Genomic DNA, 18238 nt, shown 5'->3' on the forward strand with positions numbered 1-18238 from the left:
GCATTCAAATGTTCATACAGCTATGTTATTGAAATTGTTTTGTGAGTTACACCATTGAAATTTAGAAATGTTAGTGTCACTGTTGGTAATAAATGTTGTAATTATGAGATAAAATATGTTCAATATGAATCTTGATTCTTTTCAAGACATTTCATTGTTTTAACTGCTGAATAGATAATTATCAAAGGTACCAGGATTATAATTTAGTACACAAGAATATGAAAAGGAAACAAAAGATCAAATATGAATATATAAACTCTGCAATGATATTGAATGTACACATAAGACATGTACAATGAGACTAAATACATGATTTCCTTTAAAAAAAAAGGGCAAGGTATTATGATCCGATTATAACCGATAGTCGGTTGGTTGCTGTCAAACGATTGTAATAGATAATCGGTTGGTAATTTCAACCGATTATCCAACACTACAATTTATACAAAACTTGCAGCAGTTTGAACCCCCCACCCCCAAACTATTTGAATTAAGTTTTTTATCCTTCATTGATTTTTTGATGTCGTCCCTTATACATGTGATGGAATAAATTATCACCCTCGTATAAACCAATCAAAATCTTATATTTTGTTGTGGAGTATAGTAATTATGAATTATAATACTATTATTGTAGTATTAAACCAATTTTGAAGACATGTCGTAAAAATTGGTTTAATACATTTGTACTACAATAATGTAAAGTATGTACCTTATTGGAATTTTCAAAACCAAGAATTATAATACTATCAAATGCCTATGTATACTGAATAAGCAGATGACTATACCTACTTAATAAGATCTAACTGCTGGTGGAACCATGGGGCATTCTTCTAGATTTAATGTATCGTCTATAACGGGTCTGTAACTTAATTCTGTCTGTAAGCATATAAAACAAAAGTAAATAGCATTGCAAATTCTATAGATTAATTGTTCACCAATGGGAACTAATTTCATGGATAAAATGGACTTCATTTGCTCATTGTTGAAGGCCATATGGTGACTGTAAAGATTGTTGCCAATCTTTAATTTAAAAACAATATCTTTGGTTTCTGGATATTAAATAATGACTAAACAACTTTTACAAGTATAAGAGATTATTATTATCAATAATAATAAATACAGGTTAATGAAATACAATAGATTAAAACGTTTTTCGTGTATGCAAAATTACCTCTTGGAATCTTTGAAAATCTGTTTAAATTCGTTTCGTTATCAGAAAAGTCCGGTTTTTATAGTCCTTAGCACGCCTTATCCTTGCGTGTAAGAAAATAGTTCGCTACCGGGCAAGGTTTATCATGTAAACAACTGTCAGTGCGTAAATAAATATGAATTATAAAGAAAGCAAACACGATGTCATATAAGTCTCGACACTGATTCAACAATATAATGCATGTAAATACAAGTAACTAAAGAAATGTAGGATTCATAACAAGCTAGAAAACAAAGATGTTATCCGAACGCCACATGTTGGCGGAATTTCGTAACGTTAAATCGGCAACTGTCAAATTTGCCGGGAACGACGTTACGTTTACTAAAAGGTACTGCCGCGGTATTAAACGTTCACAACAGTGACCTATAGTTGTTAATTTATATGTTATTTTGGTCCTATGTGGAGAGTTGTCTCATTGGCAATCATATCACATCATCTTTGTTATATTTGCAATGGACATTTCCTGAAGATATGTACCTAGAGTTTGTCAAAATCAATTATTCATTCATAAAAGAAATAACTGTTTCACTCTTTCCAAAAAAAAAATACTCATGAGAATGTTCTATCCAAACAAATTGGAACTCATAAGAATGTGTATTAATAAACAACAAGTGGAAAATTTAGCCTGTAAGGGATATGCATTTTGATACAGTCAAATTTACATGTAAAAGTTGTATCAATGTGTCAAGTTATTGTGCCAATATATAGATCTAATTATTAAATGCTATATGTTACAAACATGTATTGTAAACAAATCAGATTTCTTTCACTTTTCCTTTACCTTTTCCAAGGGAGATAAATAAAATAACATTTCCTATTATTTGTATAAAGGGAGATAAATCGAATAATATTTCCTATTATTTATACAAAGGGAGATAATTGAATGTTCTGTTTACCTTTCCTGACTCTACATCAGTTTTAACCATTGTGTGTTTTCTCCAGTGTTCCTCGAATGGCTTCTTTTTTTGTCCTTCAACTGGTTTGGAGTAGTCATATTCATCTAAACGGTCCTGAAAAGATCACAACGACATCATAAAATTGAGAATGGAAATGGGGAATGTGTCAAAGAGACAACAACCCGACCAAATAAAAAACAACAGCAGAAGGTCACCAACAGGTCTTCAATGTAGCGAGAAATTCCCGCACCCGGAGGCATCAGCATATTTGATTCCATGTATGCAAATTAACCATAAAATGATATAGAGAACAGGATGTCCCAAAATTTAATTTATGGGGGATGGAAGCCACTTTTTTCAGACCAAGACCATCCAAGAAATAATTTTATATTAAACTTATATAACTCATACAAAAATTCTTAAGAAAATCCAACTACCATTGTTAATTGCTTTTATTTATGATTATTTCTAATACAATCCATATAAAATTTTTAACAAATTACCTTCCCTAGGGGGACATAGTATTTTCAGGAAATATATGTTTTGCCTTAATTCCTCCACCAATTAATTATTGGAACAGCTGTGACTTAAAGGGAAACTTCGCAAAAAAATCAAAAATTGATATTATGTCCATTCTGTATAAAAATGCTCAAATTTATAAATATTAAAGTTTTATTCCGCTAGATAAGAGATCACCATCGATTTTAAATTTTGAGTATCAGTTCTCGGCCTTCCGCCATTTTGTTATCTTGTCCAAATAAAAATCCGATATGTCTATAAACCACAAAGAAACAAAACTACAGTAACCGATGTAGTCTTAATTACGTGTCGATATCTTGTCAATCGTACGGTTGTTTTATCTGACTAACTTACTTGATACGGACAATGTTCTTATTTTTTTAAAAACCATATAGTCTGTTATTTTTAAACTGTTAATATTGGAATCGGTTAAAAAGTCAAAGTTCAAATCATAAATAAGTGTTCCGTGAAAATTGTTTTCGAAAATCTAATTCGTTCATAATTCTTTAAAGTAATATACTTTATTCAAATAAATTAGGATCTTCGCTCCACTGATCACCCGCATGGCTTAAGGTATTACTCCCAAAGGTATTGTGAGGGGTGAAAGGTGACACGTCCAGGTATTCAAGCGATTTCCTGTCGGGCTTGCAAGTTCATGCATCGTTTCACTTCTGTAGGTATTGATCAGTGTACACGGCCGATAACTTATAACTGAACTATCAGGTGCATGTATAATATACATCTCTGTCTTCCGTGTCCGAAAGTGATATAATATACTAGTCATAACTTAACTCATACGCTTGTTTATAATTGTATTATATGTCTCTGGGAAAATGTAATATTTACTCGTTGTCAATAGTAAAGGACATAGTTGGATCGGTAAACGGACAGAAAGTCACAGGACAAAAAGTCACAGGACATAAAGTTACAAATTTGATAGGACGAAAAGTCACAGGACAAAAAGTCACAATTATTTTTTTGACAATTGTTTGAATATATAAGAGAAAGATCTTGAAATATTTTCTTTTTATTACATCTATTTATTTTTCAGTGTAGGACATTGTTCATAAGCTTTGTTAAATGAAAAGTTATCAAATTTTAATCATGCAAAGGGGACATTTCTTGGCACCATGAAGCCATTTAAGTACAAAGTCACTTTGACATTTTGTTTTCAGAACAATTATTTGTTCATCATTGATATTTATTGAATAAATTTTAATTACAAAGTTGCTTTATATATAAGAGTTCAAGAAGAAAACAAAAACTTTGTTTTTAAAACTATTTTTTCTTGTTTAAAGAAAAATACTCTAAAAACTGAATTGTGACTTTTTGTCCTGTGACTTTTTGTCCGTGACTTTTTGTCTGTGACTTTTTGTCCTGTGACTTTCTGTCCTACATTCGTTGGATCATTCCAGAAATGTTGATTAAAAAAATGTGCGCACTTGTCGACGTATCATTTATACGCCCGGATAGAAAGTTACGGAACTACAGCGCAATTTAAAATATATACATGTATACATTGAACATAAGAAAGAAACATACATTTTGTGCAAATTGGGGTAAAAGTTTTGTAAATAGACTAGTCCACGTATACTAACTATACAAATCCTTGCGTATACTATCAGTATGTAATTCATCCAATTCGATAGACTATTGTATACCAAAAGAAGAAGAAGAAGAAGAGGACCAATTTGATTTAAATACAGGTCGATCTATAACTTGCTTTGGTTCATCGAAGTTATGAACATAGTAAAATCACAGATTTATATATCAATTAGATTGTTCTCGAATAAAGAAAGAAATTCGTCATCACCACAATTGTTCCGACATATGCAACTGGACGTACACTAATAATCCCCGAGGGATGTGAATATTTTCTAGGAAAGCTATTGAGTATTAAAGTTTCAAATCATTTTCGGGATTTATTTTCTTTCTTGATATTCAATGACAGCAAATTTAAAGAATAAACTGCTTTTCAGATATTTGTCCGCTTTAGGGCTATTCTTGCCAGTTGAACAGACTTATAATTACATTCAAAAATAGGGAAAGATGACATTAAGTTCGTTGTCTTTTGTTTTTAAACATCTTTGGTCAAATAGTTATTAAGTATTATACGTTGTGAGACAAAGACTATTTTAATAAGGACGTCCCCGATTGTGATTAAATTTGGTTGACGTTTTTCACACTTGATAAAGAATATCTATTCGTAATTTTTCGATTCCATTCCAAGAAGACCTTAAATTTGCTGTCAATTTTTAAAAACTTCTCAAGTAGAAAAATATTTTTTCTTTATTCGTTCATATTATATTCCGCTTCGGTAGAGTTATCTTCAGTGAGTTCCAGTTATTAATTTATACGTGGCTTTTAAAAAGTCTAAATCTAAGTGTTCTCATTCATTTATTTGCCTAATAAAAAAAAATAAAAATACTTTGGTAAAGCTATTTATAATTTCTTAAGTTCTCCTTTTTATTAGACATCAATCAAGGACAAAAGGTGTAAATCATTTCAATCGGACATTTGATTTTAGTTTCCCGTCTTTAACCGAAAATTGTGTATTTCTTAGTAAATTAACTTATTTGAATTAAAATAAATAATAGCACCAAACATAATTAAATTATTCCACGGCGATCAATTTTTATTTGTCACCAACTTGAATATATATTTTAAATATGTATATTGAATGCTCCCTTGTCTTATAATTCACTGATCCGAATAGACAGTCACACCTGGCAAGATGTGCCCGAGAGGCGTGGTTAAATACCGAAGTGCAAATAACAATTTACCTTTCAACAAGCCATCTACCAGTATTGCCACAGAACCGTGAATACACACATCGTATCAACCAAGTCATAGCAGAGATAGTAAAAGGTCAATAAGAGTACACCAACATATTGTCTTTACAGATTATTGTACTTTACTTTGTTCACCTTATCAGTCCGAAAATAAATTAATTAAAAATAAATTTATAACTTTTTGTGTTGTCTACAAAAATAATTCGAATATATACGTTTAACATAGAAAATTTATCTCATGAATATGTACAATTGAACGTCTGTGCGTTTTATCTTCTTATTATCGGATGGTTATTTAGATAAAGCGTAAGTCATCGGCGCGCTTACGATTACGTTAAAATATGATTAAAAACTTAAGACTTTTAATGATTGTGTTTTAAATCCCAGCATGCAAAAACCAGGAGAAAACGTCACGACCTACAGGAAGTAGTTAATATTTTTTCATTAAATATTGAATTTCTCCTTTATTACTGCACATATAGCAATAAAACTTTGTGAATATATATATTATGTCATAATGAACATATTTAAACCATAAGTGAAAAATCGTGAATTTTCCCTTTAAATGATAAAATTGATCTGCAGCAAGTATTTATATTCTGGACATAAGTTTATCGATAAAAGTACCTTAAATTTTTCCAAGTTTAAAGTTCCATACCTTAAAATCTTCCCGACTGTGTGCTCCTCGACTTTCTTTCCTCTCGCACGCTGATACCATTGTTTGTACAGCATTTATCATTAAATTCTGTAATTCTAATGTTTCCACTAAATCTGTGTTCCATATCATTCCTCTATCAGTAATCTACAAAACAATCAACGAACTAGAGTTTCAATCAACTACATCAATCTAAATATACCATTGCTTTTACATCACGTCTAAATATACTATTGCTTTAACATCAAATCTAAGTTGTGCTCCATATCAGTGCTTTATCAGTAAGTTACAAAACAACACTAACTTTAATTTTCAATCAACTACATCAAATCTATTTAAACCATTGCTTCTACATCAAATCTTAATATACCATTGCTTTTACATCAAATCTAAATAAACCATTGCTTCTACATCAAATCTTAATATACCATTGCTTTTACATCAAATCTAAATAAACCATTGCTTCTACATCAAATCTTAATATACCATTGATTTTACATCAAATCTAAATAAACCTTTGATTTTACAGCAAATCTAAATATACCATTGAAAATAATGAATCCAGAAAAATACTTGTTAAACTTTAAACCAGAGGACAAGAACCAGTAAGATATTTAATTCAAATGTATTGCATCATAAAATGACAAATTTATTAATTTTATAGACTTGTAACAATTTGCTGTTTGATGTACTGACTATACTATCTTGTTGAAAAATGTTTCTGGTCCTTAAGATATCTTTTAGTATTTTTGTTAGGTTGCTGGAATCTCTTTTATTGATATTACCTTAAGGTCATCCATTTGTTGATATAATTCTCCTAATTTTTTAACCCCTTCTTCTAAGACTGGTCCATCCCTGAATACTGCTGCATTGTTCTGCATAGCCTAACAAAATAGTCATTCAATATTGTATAAAATAATTATAACTGCTTAGCCTGACAAAATATTCATTCAATATCGTATAAAATAAGTATAACTAGTTGACCTTTTTTCATATAAATAAGGTCGTTAGTTTTCTTGTTTGGATTGTTTTACATTGTCATTTCAGCGCCTTTTATAGCTGACTATGCGGTATGGGCTTTGCTCATTGTTAAAGGCTATACTGTGACCTATAGTTGTTAATTTCTGTAACATTTTGATCTCTTGTGTAGAGTTGTCTCATTAGCAATCATACCACATCTTCTTTTTTATACTCAGTAAATATTTTTATTGCAGAATTTAATATAATGATTGATTAATGATCAATTGTTGATGATTAAGCCACTTTCTGTCATTATAATGGAATTTTATGCGACTGTCATACAAGTGATAACTTTATATAGCTATAAAACCAGATTCTCTACATTAGGAAATGCCTGTAATAAATCAGGAATATGACAGTTGTTATTCATTTGTTTGATGTGTTTGAGCTTTTGACTTTCTGTTTGGAAGTTTCCTTGTAGTCCATTATTTTACTGTTTTTCAGCAATCATTACCGTTACCTGGTTGTCAGTTTTTTATTGGTTGAGGAAGCCAGGGTGCCTTAAGAGCAACATGAAGATGTTATAATGTCATCACCTTGCACGTTAAGAAATTTAAACTTGGAGTATTTAATATGACCATCCTCTTAGATTTTTCACAATAATGAGTAGCATGTTTTAATTTGGATATATGTTTAATGTGTAATAAATCAAATATGAGAATCGAAGTAAAATGGACCAAGTTAAATTTGACATCTTATGCCCATTGAAATAGCCAAATTCATGATTTTCCTATACAATAAATATTACCTTCTGCATGGCAAGTCTAAGCTCAGCTGTTGTAGTACCCCCATTAGCATTTCTGACCTTATCAAGATTGGCTACAGAAAATTCTCCTGCATTCTGTAAAATATACATGATAAAAATAAGACTTGACACTTTTTTTCATGTCAAGCTACATTACATTCTGGTTACAGAGAAAATTGTTTTATTACTTAATTCATCTGAAACAAATATAAGTACTATGTATCATTTTTTAAATTTCAAATTTACTTGACAAAGGGTTGTTCAAGAATTGGGGGTCATGGGTGGCACTTTTTCAATATAAAATTTTCATTTTACTGATAATTCTTACTATAAAAAGAGAACTACCCACTATTAATCATTCTAATGCCCCATTGCACACCCCAACAATCAATTTTGTAATAGCCCTATAAATATCATACTGACAACCCCACAATCAATTTTGGAACAGCCCTATAACATGTATAAATATCATATTGTTTGGGATTAAATGTATGAAATCAAATGTCTGCTACAAATAAATTCTTTTCAGAAAGTAGAAATCTATTTTCTCCAATGTTGCCATATAGTTTTATCTGGCAACTTTCAAAAGGGAATGAGTTGATTTCTTAAAAAAAGATGTATCCCTTCTATGTGTGCACATGCCTTTCCAATTAAAAGAACCATACACAGTCGAACCTGCTTTAGAGATCACCTGCATTAAGCAAAAACATGTGTTAAAAAGACCACCAATTTTAGATCTCTCTGTACTACATTTCATATAAATTGAACCTATATGTAAAGACCACCGGACTTAAGAAACCACTTTTTTGCTCTCTCTTAAAGTGGTCTCTGAAAACAGGTTTAACTGTATTTCTAATCTTGACTGAGAAATAAACATAATTTAACTTTTTACAAAGTCAGATATTATGCATGTATAACAAACCACATTTAAAGCTTGTGCTAACAATTTTTAAATCCAGCAACAATTTACCATCAAGCTAGTGGCATACCTGGCTTATGGGTCCAATGGTCTCTCCTGGTTTATTTTCCTCAATGATGGTGTTGGCACAAGCCCTGCCAAAAACAACCAGATCGAGTAACGAGTTAGCCCCAAGTCTGTTAGCTCCATGAACGGAGGCACATGCTGCTTCACCGCAGGCATAAAGTCCTGGGACGACCTGGTCTTTACCATCGTTATATACAATAGCCTACAAATAAATAATAGGACATTTATAAGTCTGAAATAATAGACACAAATATCTGTTAACAGACAGGCATACAGTCCTGGGACGACCTGGTCTTTACCATCATTATATACAATAGCCTACAAATAAATATTATGACATTATTAGTCTTAAGTTAAGGATACAAAGATCTGGTAATAGACTCTGATTCACCTTATAGCTATTTGTTCGCCATTACTGGTCATAACAAAGGTTCCAACAAAATTTTGACGTCATAATAGAAAATATCTGATGACATAACGGAAAAATAATTGTTGTATGATTTTATTTATTTAAGAGGTGCTGAATCTCTGGTCAAGAAGAGCAGATTTCCAAATAGCAATAATGTATACTATGTAACTCATTTTTGTACTATTAAATCATTAACTGATGTTTGTAAATTTTTCATCTTGAAATTTAACTGTAAATCAACACATTTATTTATTTTTGCACGTTTTATGAGTAAAAGTAATGTTCACATTTAGATCATGTTAAACTTAAATTCACTTATAGAAAATACAGTTAAGTTGGTTTTTTTTTCTCACTTTTTTTAATTTTAAATTGAAGAATTTTCTTGGACCAAACATATAAGAAGTATTTTCAAGTGTTTTTGTTTGTTTGTTTGCATTTGTGATCTTCTTTATAAACTTCAATCAATATGATATTTTCATGCTTCTTTTTTATCACAAATTGCCAAAATAAACCACATGAAATCAGATTTGCTTCTGTAAATGTTTCTTTTACCTCCCATTCAATTAATTCTGGAACAGCTCTGATCTCATTTCATTCATTGTGTCATTGTGTTTTTGACAAATATGGATTGACAAATTGATTGAATGATTATGTCTAAAGCCTATTTCATGGCAGTTAATTTCTATTGGTGAAGGAAGCCAAAGTGTGTGAAGAGAAGAAACAACTTATGGAAGGAACACTGACAATCCTTATCAACACACCTGCCATGTGCACTATTCAAACTCACATACTGTAAATTCAGAAATTATTGCGTGCATTTAATTTATTATTGCAATTTTCTCATTTTAGACTTAAATGTGATTTTTTATGATTTTGGAAAAAAATCCTGATTAATTCATAGAAAATATTTTTAAATGCGAGATAAATTATTGCGTTTACAACAGTCGCAATTTTTGCAATTGTTAAAACCTTGCATTATTTTCTGAATTTACAGTACTCAATGATGACAGAGTAGTGATGCAGTTGTTGCAGGTAGCGCTGTATAGAAATATTGATATCAAAATTTTAAATGCAGTATTTTATTATTTTGCGAAAACCCATCTCACGGCAAATTTTCGCAATAACATAAATAATAAAAAAAACTGCATAAAAATATGAATTGACAACACATCTTCAATGACTTAGAACTGTAAAAAAAGGTCCCTACCTGTCCTTTGTAGTTAGTAGGTACACCTCCCATGTTGTAGTGCACTGTGGGGAGAACGGGAATGGGATCCCTGGTAACATCAACACCAGCAAAGATCATGGCTGTCTCTGATATTCCTGGTAGTCTGGTTTTCAGGACTTCAGCAGGTAGATGAGATAATTGCAGGTATACATGATCTTTCTCTGGTCCTACTCCTCTGTAAATATACAATCCATAAATCAGTTTAAAAACTTCATTATTTCATACCTGCCAACTGTCACTATTTGTGGGGGATTTCCCCCACGGAGGCTCCCAAATAGAAATTTGAAAGAGTAATATTGTTTACAATTTTAAACAAAACAATTAATTTTACAATGGCTGCAGGCTTTTTAAAGTATGAAGAAGCCAACTAGAGGCTCTAAAGAGCCTGTGTCGCTCACCTTGGTCTATGTGAATATTAAACAAAGGAAGCAGATGGATTCATGACAAAATTGTGTTTTGGTGATGGTGATGTGTTTGTAAATCTTACTTTACTAAACAGTCTTGCTGCTTACAATTATCTCTATCTATAATGAACTTGGCCCAGTAGTTTCAGTGGAAAATGTTAATAAAAATTTACAAATTTTATGAAAATTGTTAAAAATTGACTATAAAGGACAATTACTCCTTAGTGGGTCAATTGACCATTTTCAGATTTGCTCTAATTGCTTTGTTTTTTGAGTTATAAGCCAAAAATTGCATTTTACCCCCATATTCTATTTTTAGCCGTGGCGGCCATCTTGGTTGGTTGACCGGGTCACGCCACACATTTTTTAAACTATATACCCAAAAGATGATTGTGGCCAAGTTTGGATTAATTTGGCCAAGTAGTTTCAGAGGAGAAGATTTTTGTAAAAGATAACTAAGATTTACGAAAAATGGTTCAAAATTGACTATAAAGGGCAATAACTCCTAGAGGGGTCAACTGACCATTTCGGTCATGTTGAATTATTTGTAAATCTTACTTTGCTGAACATAATTGCTGTTTACAGTTTATCTCTATCTATAATAATATTCAAGATAATAACCAAAAACAGCAAAATTTCCTCAAAATTACTAATTCAGGGGCAGCAACCCAACAACAGGTTGTCCGATTCGTCTGAAAATTTCAGGGCAGATAGATCTTGACCTGATAAACATTTTTACCCCATGTCAGATTTCCACTAAATGCTTTGGTTTTTGAGTTATAAGCCAAAAACTGCATTTTACCCCTATGTTCTATTTTTAGCCGTGGCGGCCATCTTGGTTGGTTGACCAGGTCACGCCACACATTTTTAAAACTAGATACCCCAAAGATGATTGTGGCCAAGATTGGATTAATTTGGCCTAGTAGTTTCAGAGGAGAAGATTTTTGTAAAAGATAACTAAGATTTACGAAAAATGGTTCAAAATTGACTATAAAGGGCAATAACTCTTAAAGGGGTCAACTGACCATTTCTGTCATTTGACTTATTTGTAGATCTTACTTTGCTGAACATAATTGCTGTTTACAGTTTATCTCTACCTATAATAATATTCAAGATAATAACCAAAAACAGCCAAATTTCCTCAAAATTACAAATTCAGGGGCAGCAACCCAACAACGGATTGTCTGATTCGTCTGAAAATTTCAGGGCAGATAGATCTTGACCTGATAAACATTTTTACCCCATGTCAGATTTCCTCTAAATGCTTTGGTTTTTGAGTTATAAGCCAAAAACTGCATTTTACCCCTATGTTCTATTTTTAGCCATGGCGGCCATCTTGGTTGGTTGACCGGGTCACGCCACACATTTTTTAAACTAGATACCCCAATGATGATTGTGGCCAAGTTTGGATTAATTTGGCCAAGTAGTTTCAGAGGAGAAGATTTTTGTAAAAGATAACTAAGATTTACGAAAAATGGTTCAAAATTGACTATAAAGGGCAATAACTCCTAGAGGGGTCAACTGACCATTTCGGTCATGTTGAATTATTTGTAAATCTTACTTTGCTGAACATAATTGCTGTTTACAGTTTATCTCTATCTATAATAATATTCAAGATAATAACCAAAAACAGCAAAATTTCCTCAAAATTACTAATTCAGGGGCAGCAACCCAACAACAGGTTGTCCGATTCGTCTGAAAATTTCAGGGCAGATAGATCTTGACCTGATAAACATTTTTACCCCTGTCAGATTTCCACTAAATGCTTTGGTTTTTGAGTTATAAGCCAAAAACTGCATTTTACCCCTATGTTCTATTTTTAGCCGTGGCGGCCATCTTGGTTGGTTGACCAGGTCACGCCACACATTTTTAAAACTAGATACCCCAAAGATGATTGTGGCCAAGATTGGATTAATTTGGCCTAGTAGTTTCAGAGGAGAAGATTTTTGTAAAAGATAACTAAGATTTACGAAAAATGGTTCAAAATTGACTATAAAGGGCAATAACTCCTAAAGGGGTCAACTGACCATTTCTGTCATTTGACTTATTTGTAGATCTTACTTTGCTGAACATAATTGCTGTTTACAGTTTATCTCTACCTATAATAATATTCAAGATAATAACCAAAAACAGCCAAATTTCCTCAAAATTACAAATTCAGGGGCAGCAACCCAACAACGGATTGTCTGATTCGTCTGAAAATTTCAGGGCAGATAGATCTTGACCTGATAAACATTTTTACCCCATGTCAGATTTCCTCTAAATGCTTTGGTTTTTGAGTTATAAGCCAAAAACTGCATTTTACCCCTATGTTCTATTTTTAGCCATGGCGGCCATCTTGGTTGGTTGACCGGGTCACGCCACACATTTTTTAAACTAGATACCCCAATGATGATTGTGGCCAAGTTTGGTTCAATTTGGCCCAGTAGTTTCAGAGGAGAAGATTTTTGTAAAAGTTAACAACGACGACGGACGACGGACGACGGACGCAAAGTGATGGGAAAAGCTCACTTGGCCCTTCGGGCCAGGTGAGCTAAAAAACAACATTAAAATATGTTTGGAGCCCCCCTTGTAGGTTTTGTAGTACTATATGAGCCATCTTGCACGTAAAACCCCTATGGGCATTTTGAAAAGTTAGCAGGTATCTTATTTTCCAGTCGTGTAGATTGTTCTATCAACATAAAAGACATATAGATTCCAACACTTCAACAAAGTTATATTTAAAATTCTAACTGTTGAAAGTGGAGAGATATCGTAATACACGAGTTATAGTAGTGGAGTCTGTTTCTCTAATGATTCTTATCCATCCCTTTCAAAGATAGTTGTGTACTTTTTATGTGATGTCATCAGACAGTTGCCTTTTTTCGTTGATGTCACTAAAGGAAAATTTAGAAGAGGCAAAGAAAATTTAACGTCATAGTGAAATTTTGAAGGATCATTTGATGAGAACAGATTTTTCACTAGTGGGGAGAATTATTTTTCACTCACCAATCCAGAAATGAAAAAAAAAGCGCAAAAATTAGAGAAATATAATTTTTATGTACCAGGTGACAAAATGTTCATGTTAATCTTTAGATTTGTAGATCAAATGTTTTAAATTAATTTTTACAATGTGATTTAACAAAGTATTGAACAAGAGGCTGGCCGATTGACAGCTAATCAAATTTTCTTGTATAAAAATGATATTTGAAGACCTTGACCTCCAAAACAGAATCAAGTAAAAAATAACTTTACAAGAATATCTTTGACTGACTGAAAAACACATTGACAAATATGTAACAAGAGCAGGTATAGTGTATATGTAAATCATCAGTCTTGTATGGTCAGGTGTTAAAAATTGTTCTATTTCTTTGTTATATAATCAAAATAAAGGAAAAGAATTTGTTGCAGAATGATTTCTTTCAACTTGTTTTCCTTATCTATGTAAACATCCCCAGAGACCAAACCAATATCAGTTTGAGAGTATAATTCCAGACATATTACCTGCCCTCTCTAATTTCTATAGTACTAGATCTTGACACCACATCTCTGGAGGCCAGATCTTTAGCTGTTGGAGCATATCTCTCCATGTATCTCTCTCCTTCAGAGTTAATAAGATAACCACCTTCTCCTCTGGAGCCCTCAGTAATCAAACAACCAGCACCATATATACCTACAATATCAATTCAGACTTGATTTCTAACTTTTATTTATGAAATTTCATTATTATTTCTATCATTTTTTAGAGAACAGAAATGAAAAATTCAGATTTTCCCCCATTTATAAAGGGGCATAACTCCAAAACAATAAAAGTGACACCACCAAAATTCAAACTATATCTGTGTATTGTGGTAACATTGTGTATATGTTTCATTACATTTGGGTGAGGCAAACTAAAGAAATAGAAAGGAACGAAAAATTCAGCAATTTGGCATAACTCTAGAACAGTAATAGTGTCACCGCCAAAATTCAAACTAGATCTGTGTATTGTGATAATACACATTGTGTATAAGTTTCATAACATTGTTTACGGCAAACAAAAGTTAGAGAATAACATTTTTGGACTTATGGTTGGATATACAAACAAGGGTAAAACTTCATGCCCCAATCCACTACGGCATTGTACAGCTTGGGCATAAAAAAAAGATTAACACTAAGCAATGAAATTCTTATAAAAATTAACATTGCAAATTTTTTTTGTAAAAACAAACCTGTGGGATGAAATTGTACAAATTCCATATCCTCATTCTGTAGTCCAGCCCTAGCTACCATAGCTGTCCCATCTCCTGTACATGTGTGGGCCGAGGTACACGAGAAATATGCTCTTCCATATCCTCTGTCAAAACAAAAGTCAATCATGCATGTCAACAATATAATTTATACAAATCATGCTATTACTTTTAGGAGAAAGGTTGAACAGATCATGTCTATCATGTTAGTTTGCATGGTGTATGATATTAAAGTTCTAAGGGGTCATCCATAATTGTCAACCATTTTTTTCCAAAGTGTACAAAACGTACACTTACGGGGAGGGGGTTAAAAAATAAACATTTTTTACCGTACACTTTTTTTTTTATCACTATATAAAATAGTCAGATATATATGTTTCAGTTTTTTTTCAATGCAAATTTCTATATTAAACTAAACTATGATAGACAGGATATTTTTTTTTTTATTAATAATGATTGCTTCTTGTCTTGAAATCTGAAAATGGTTGATGTACTCTTTTTTAGGGAGGGTGGAGGTCTGAAAAAGTGTATGTTTTGTACACTTTGGAAAATGGTTGACAATTATGGATGACCCCTAACAGATATGTCTGTTAGTTTTCAAATACTTGTGAACGAGGAAAATAAAGACTTTAAGGATTACTGGTGATGTTCATGGTGTATGGAGACAATCATCACACTGTGTAAGGTTATAGGTAAAATAAATAATGATTTTTATGAAAAATTTGTTTGCATGGCTTATGATACCTAACCTGCAAGTACTGCTGTTAGTTTTCAATATTTTTGACCTTTTTGAAAATTATGAATTAAAAGAATAACGTGACACGATTTACCAATTATTAACAATTTCAATCTCTTTTCAATCAATGATAATCATAGATGTAATATGAAGTTGAATTTTTCACAAATCCCTGCCAACTCCATGCTGAGACAGTATTTTTGTTCTTCATTGAATGCAATGATCATTAATATTCATTTTTATTTATTGCATTCCTTTATCATGTTTATTGTGCCAAATTGTGACAGATTAAAAGTAAAATAAACATGGCTAAGCACTAACTATAGATTCAGTCTTCAGGATAAACTTGTAAATCAACAGACCCAAAGCTCAATTTTGGGAAAGTTTTATGTTGGCCTGTTGAGATGATTTTTACAGGCCTGTAAGCAATTTAACAAGCCTTGGCTGCTATTAAAGCATGAAGACTGTAGATTATGATATAAATGTCGATGGAACCTCCAGAGTTGAAATTAGTGCTGGTCCATTGGTCCAAGACCAGAAGAATTTACTTCACACTAGTATATTTTGTCAGCTGGTGGTCCAGCCGACCAGTAGAAAAGCTTAAATTCAACCCCTGAACCTTACTGCCATTTGTAAGCCTTACCCTGTGGCAAGAATAGTGTTCTTAGAATGGAATCTGTGAATGGTTCCATCTTCGAGATTCAAGGCAATTACTCCACGGCATTCTCCATCTTCCATGATCAGATCCATAGCAAAGTATTCAATAAAATATTTAGTGTCATAGGCTAGTGACTGAAAATATATATGAATTCTTCTCATAAATTTTTTCAAACATATTATCTAGAATTTGAAAAAAAAGTTTGTAAAATAAACTGTTCACACATCATGCACATGTACAGAGATTTGTCTCTCCTGTTGGCTGAAAATTCAGAAAAAGACAATTTGATGGAAAGCAAGATGGCTCATTAAATTAAAGTCACTGGACCATCAACTAGAGACAGGGCTTTGAAATGGTTGACAAACTTGATCTGTACTGATAGTTATGCAACTTTATAGAAAACATCATTAATCTATCAAAAGTTCTTATGAAACAAAGTGTTAAAGCAAAAAAATTATAATTTAAAATTGCTTATTAATTGAAATTCACTGGACCACGACCTAGGAAGACAGGACCTAAAAATTGTCGTCAAACTAACTTTAGCAGAAAACTTAACAATGGTTAACCTGTTATTGATGCTAGAAAATCTATAAATATGCAAAAAAGGTCACGGCTTTACAACCAAGAGGCTATAATGTCCACTAATATATCAAGATGTTAATAGCCTTACCCTTCCATAAAGTGTATGTAACAATGAATGTCCAGTTCTATCAGCCACACAACAACATCTGTGAGCTTGACCCCCTTTTCCAAACTTAGTACTCTGTCCACCGAACGCTCTCTGGTAAATTTTACCATTTTCTAATCTGCTAAATGGCATACCATAGTTCTCAAGCTAAAAGATATAAATATTTAATCATTAACAGAGTGCCTTTTAGACATTACATTCAGTATTAACCATGAACTTAAAACCCTATTTTTGTAATTTGATCTGATATTTAAAGAATGTAAACATTTTTATTCCTTAGATATCATGGATATGGTTAGTAAATTTATCTGTTTACTAATCTGTGAGTCTTATAATATTCGAAACAACTTGTCTATGTTTGTATTTCTTATCAAGACACCTGTCTTGAGCATATTGAGTCATGTTGACAGTAAATATTTACTATGTAACACTGTAACACTGTCAGCTGGTCAGCTGTATAAACAATGCCTAACTTTACTGTTTTTCTTTTTTTTTATTATATGTTGGGTTTTTTTTGTCTTTTTGTCGTTTTTAGTTCATTTACATTTATATATTTTGGATTTTAATGTGACGTCCATTTCACTGAACTTGTACACATGTTTATTTAGGGGCCAGTTGAGGACCACTTTGGGTGCTGGATTTCGAGCTGTTTTGAAGACCCATTGGTTGCTTCCGGCTGTTCTTTGGTGAAGTTGTTGTCAATTTTATATGCACTTTGCTCCTTGAGGGTACCCCTTTCAGAAATTAAAGATATTCTATATAGTCTGTATTTCACATGTTAGTTGTGTAATTGACACAAACCTCAATAACAGCTTTTGGTGCTTCTTCACACATGTAATGGATTGCATCTTGATCTCCCAGCCAATCAGAACCTTTCACTGTATCATAGAAATGGTACGTCCAATGATCTTCTTCCATATGACCTAAAGCTGCATTGATACCACCCTAGACAAACAGATAAAAGTTATATTAGTAATGCAATACATTTTGGTAGAAGTAAATTTAGTTTGAAATAAGTTTAAAACCTTTGTTTTTAATTAGCTAAACTAATTATGTATGTGCCTGTCCCAAGGCAGGAGCCTGTAATT

General features: G+C 32.1%; 1 protein-coding gene across 1 annotated transcript in view; it reads right to left on the reverse strand.

The window, feature by feature from the left end:
• Positions 1-18238, reverse strand: part of LOC134691316 (succinate dehydrogenase [ubiquinone] flavoprotein subunit, mitochondrial-like) — a 28003-nt gene that overhangs the window by 2398 nt on the left and 7367 nt on the right. The window contains exons 4-15 of the mRNA XM_063551768.1: positions 17952-18095; positions 17133-17297; positions 16448-16596; positions 15051-15175; positions 14344-14512; positions 10436-10631; positions 8824-9021; positions 7838-7930; positions 6855-6953; positions 6073-6216; positions 2104-2217; positions 787-873 (exon numbers count right to left, since the gene is read on the reverse strand). Coding sequence (XP_063407838.1) covers positions 787-873; positions 2104-2217; positions 6073-6216; positions 6855-6953; positions 7838-7930; positions 8824-9021; positions 10436-10631; positions 14344-14512; positions 15051-15175; positions 16448-16596; positions 17133-17297; positions 17952-18095 — 1683 coding nt within the window. The remainder of the gene's footprint in view (positions 1-786; positions 874-2103; positions 2218-6072; positions 6217-6854; positions 6954-7837; positions 7931-8823; positions 9022-10435; positions 10632-14343; positions 14513-15050; positions 15176-16447; positions 16597-17132; positions 17298-17951; positions 18096-18238) is intronic.

Source organism: Mytilus trossulus, chromosome 11, assembly GCF_036588685.1.
Source record: "Mytilus trossulus isolate FHL-02 chromosome 11, PNRI_Mtr1.1.1.hap1, whole genome shotgun sequence".
NCBI classification, from domain to species: Eukaryota; Metazoa; Mollusca; class Bivalvia; order Mytilida; family Mytilidae; genus Mytilus; species Mytilus trossulus.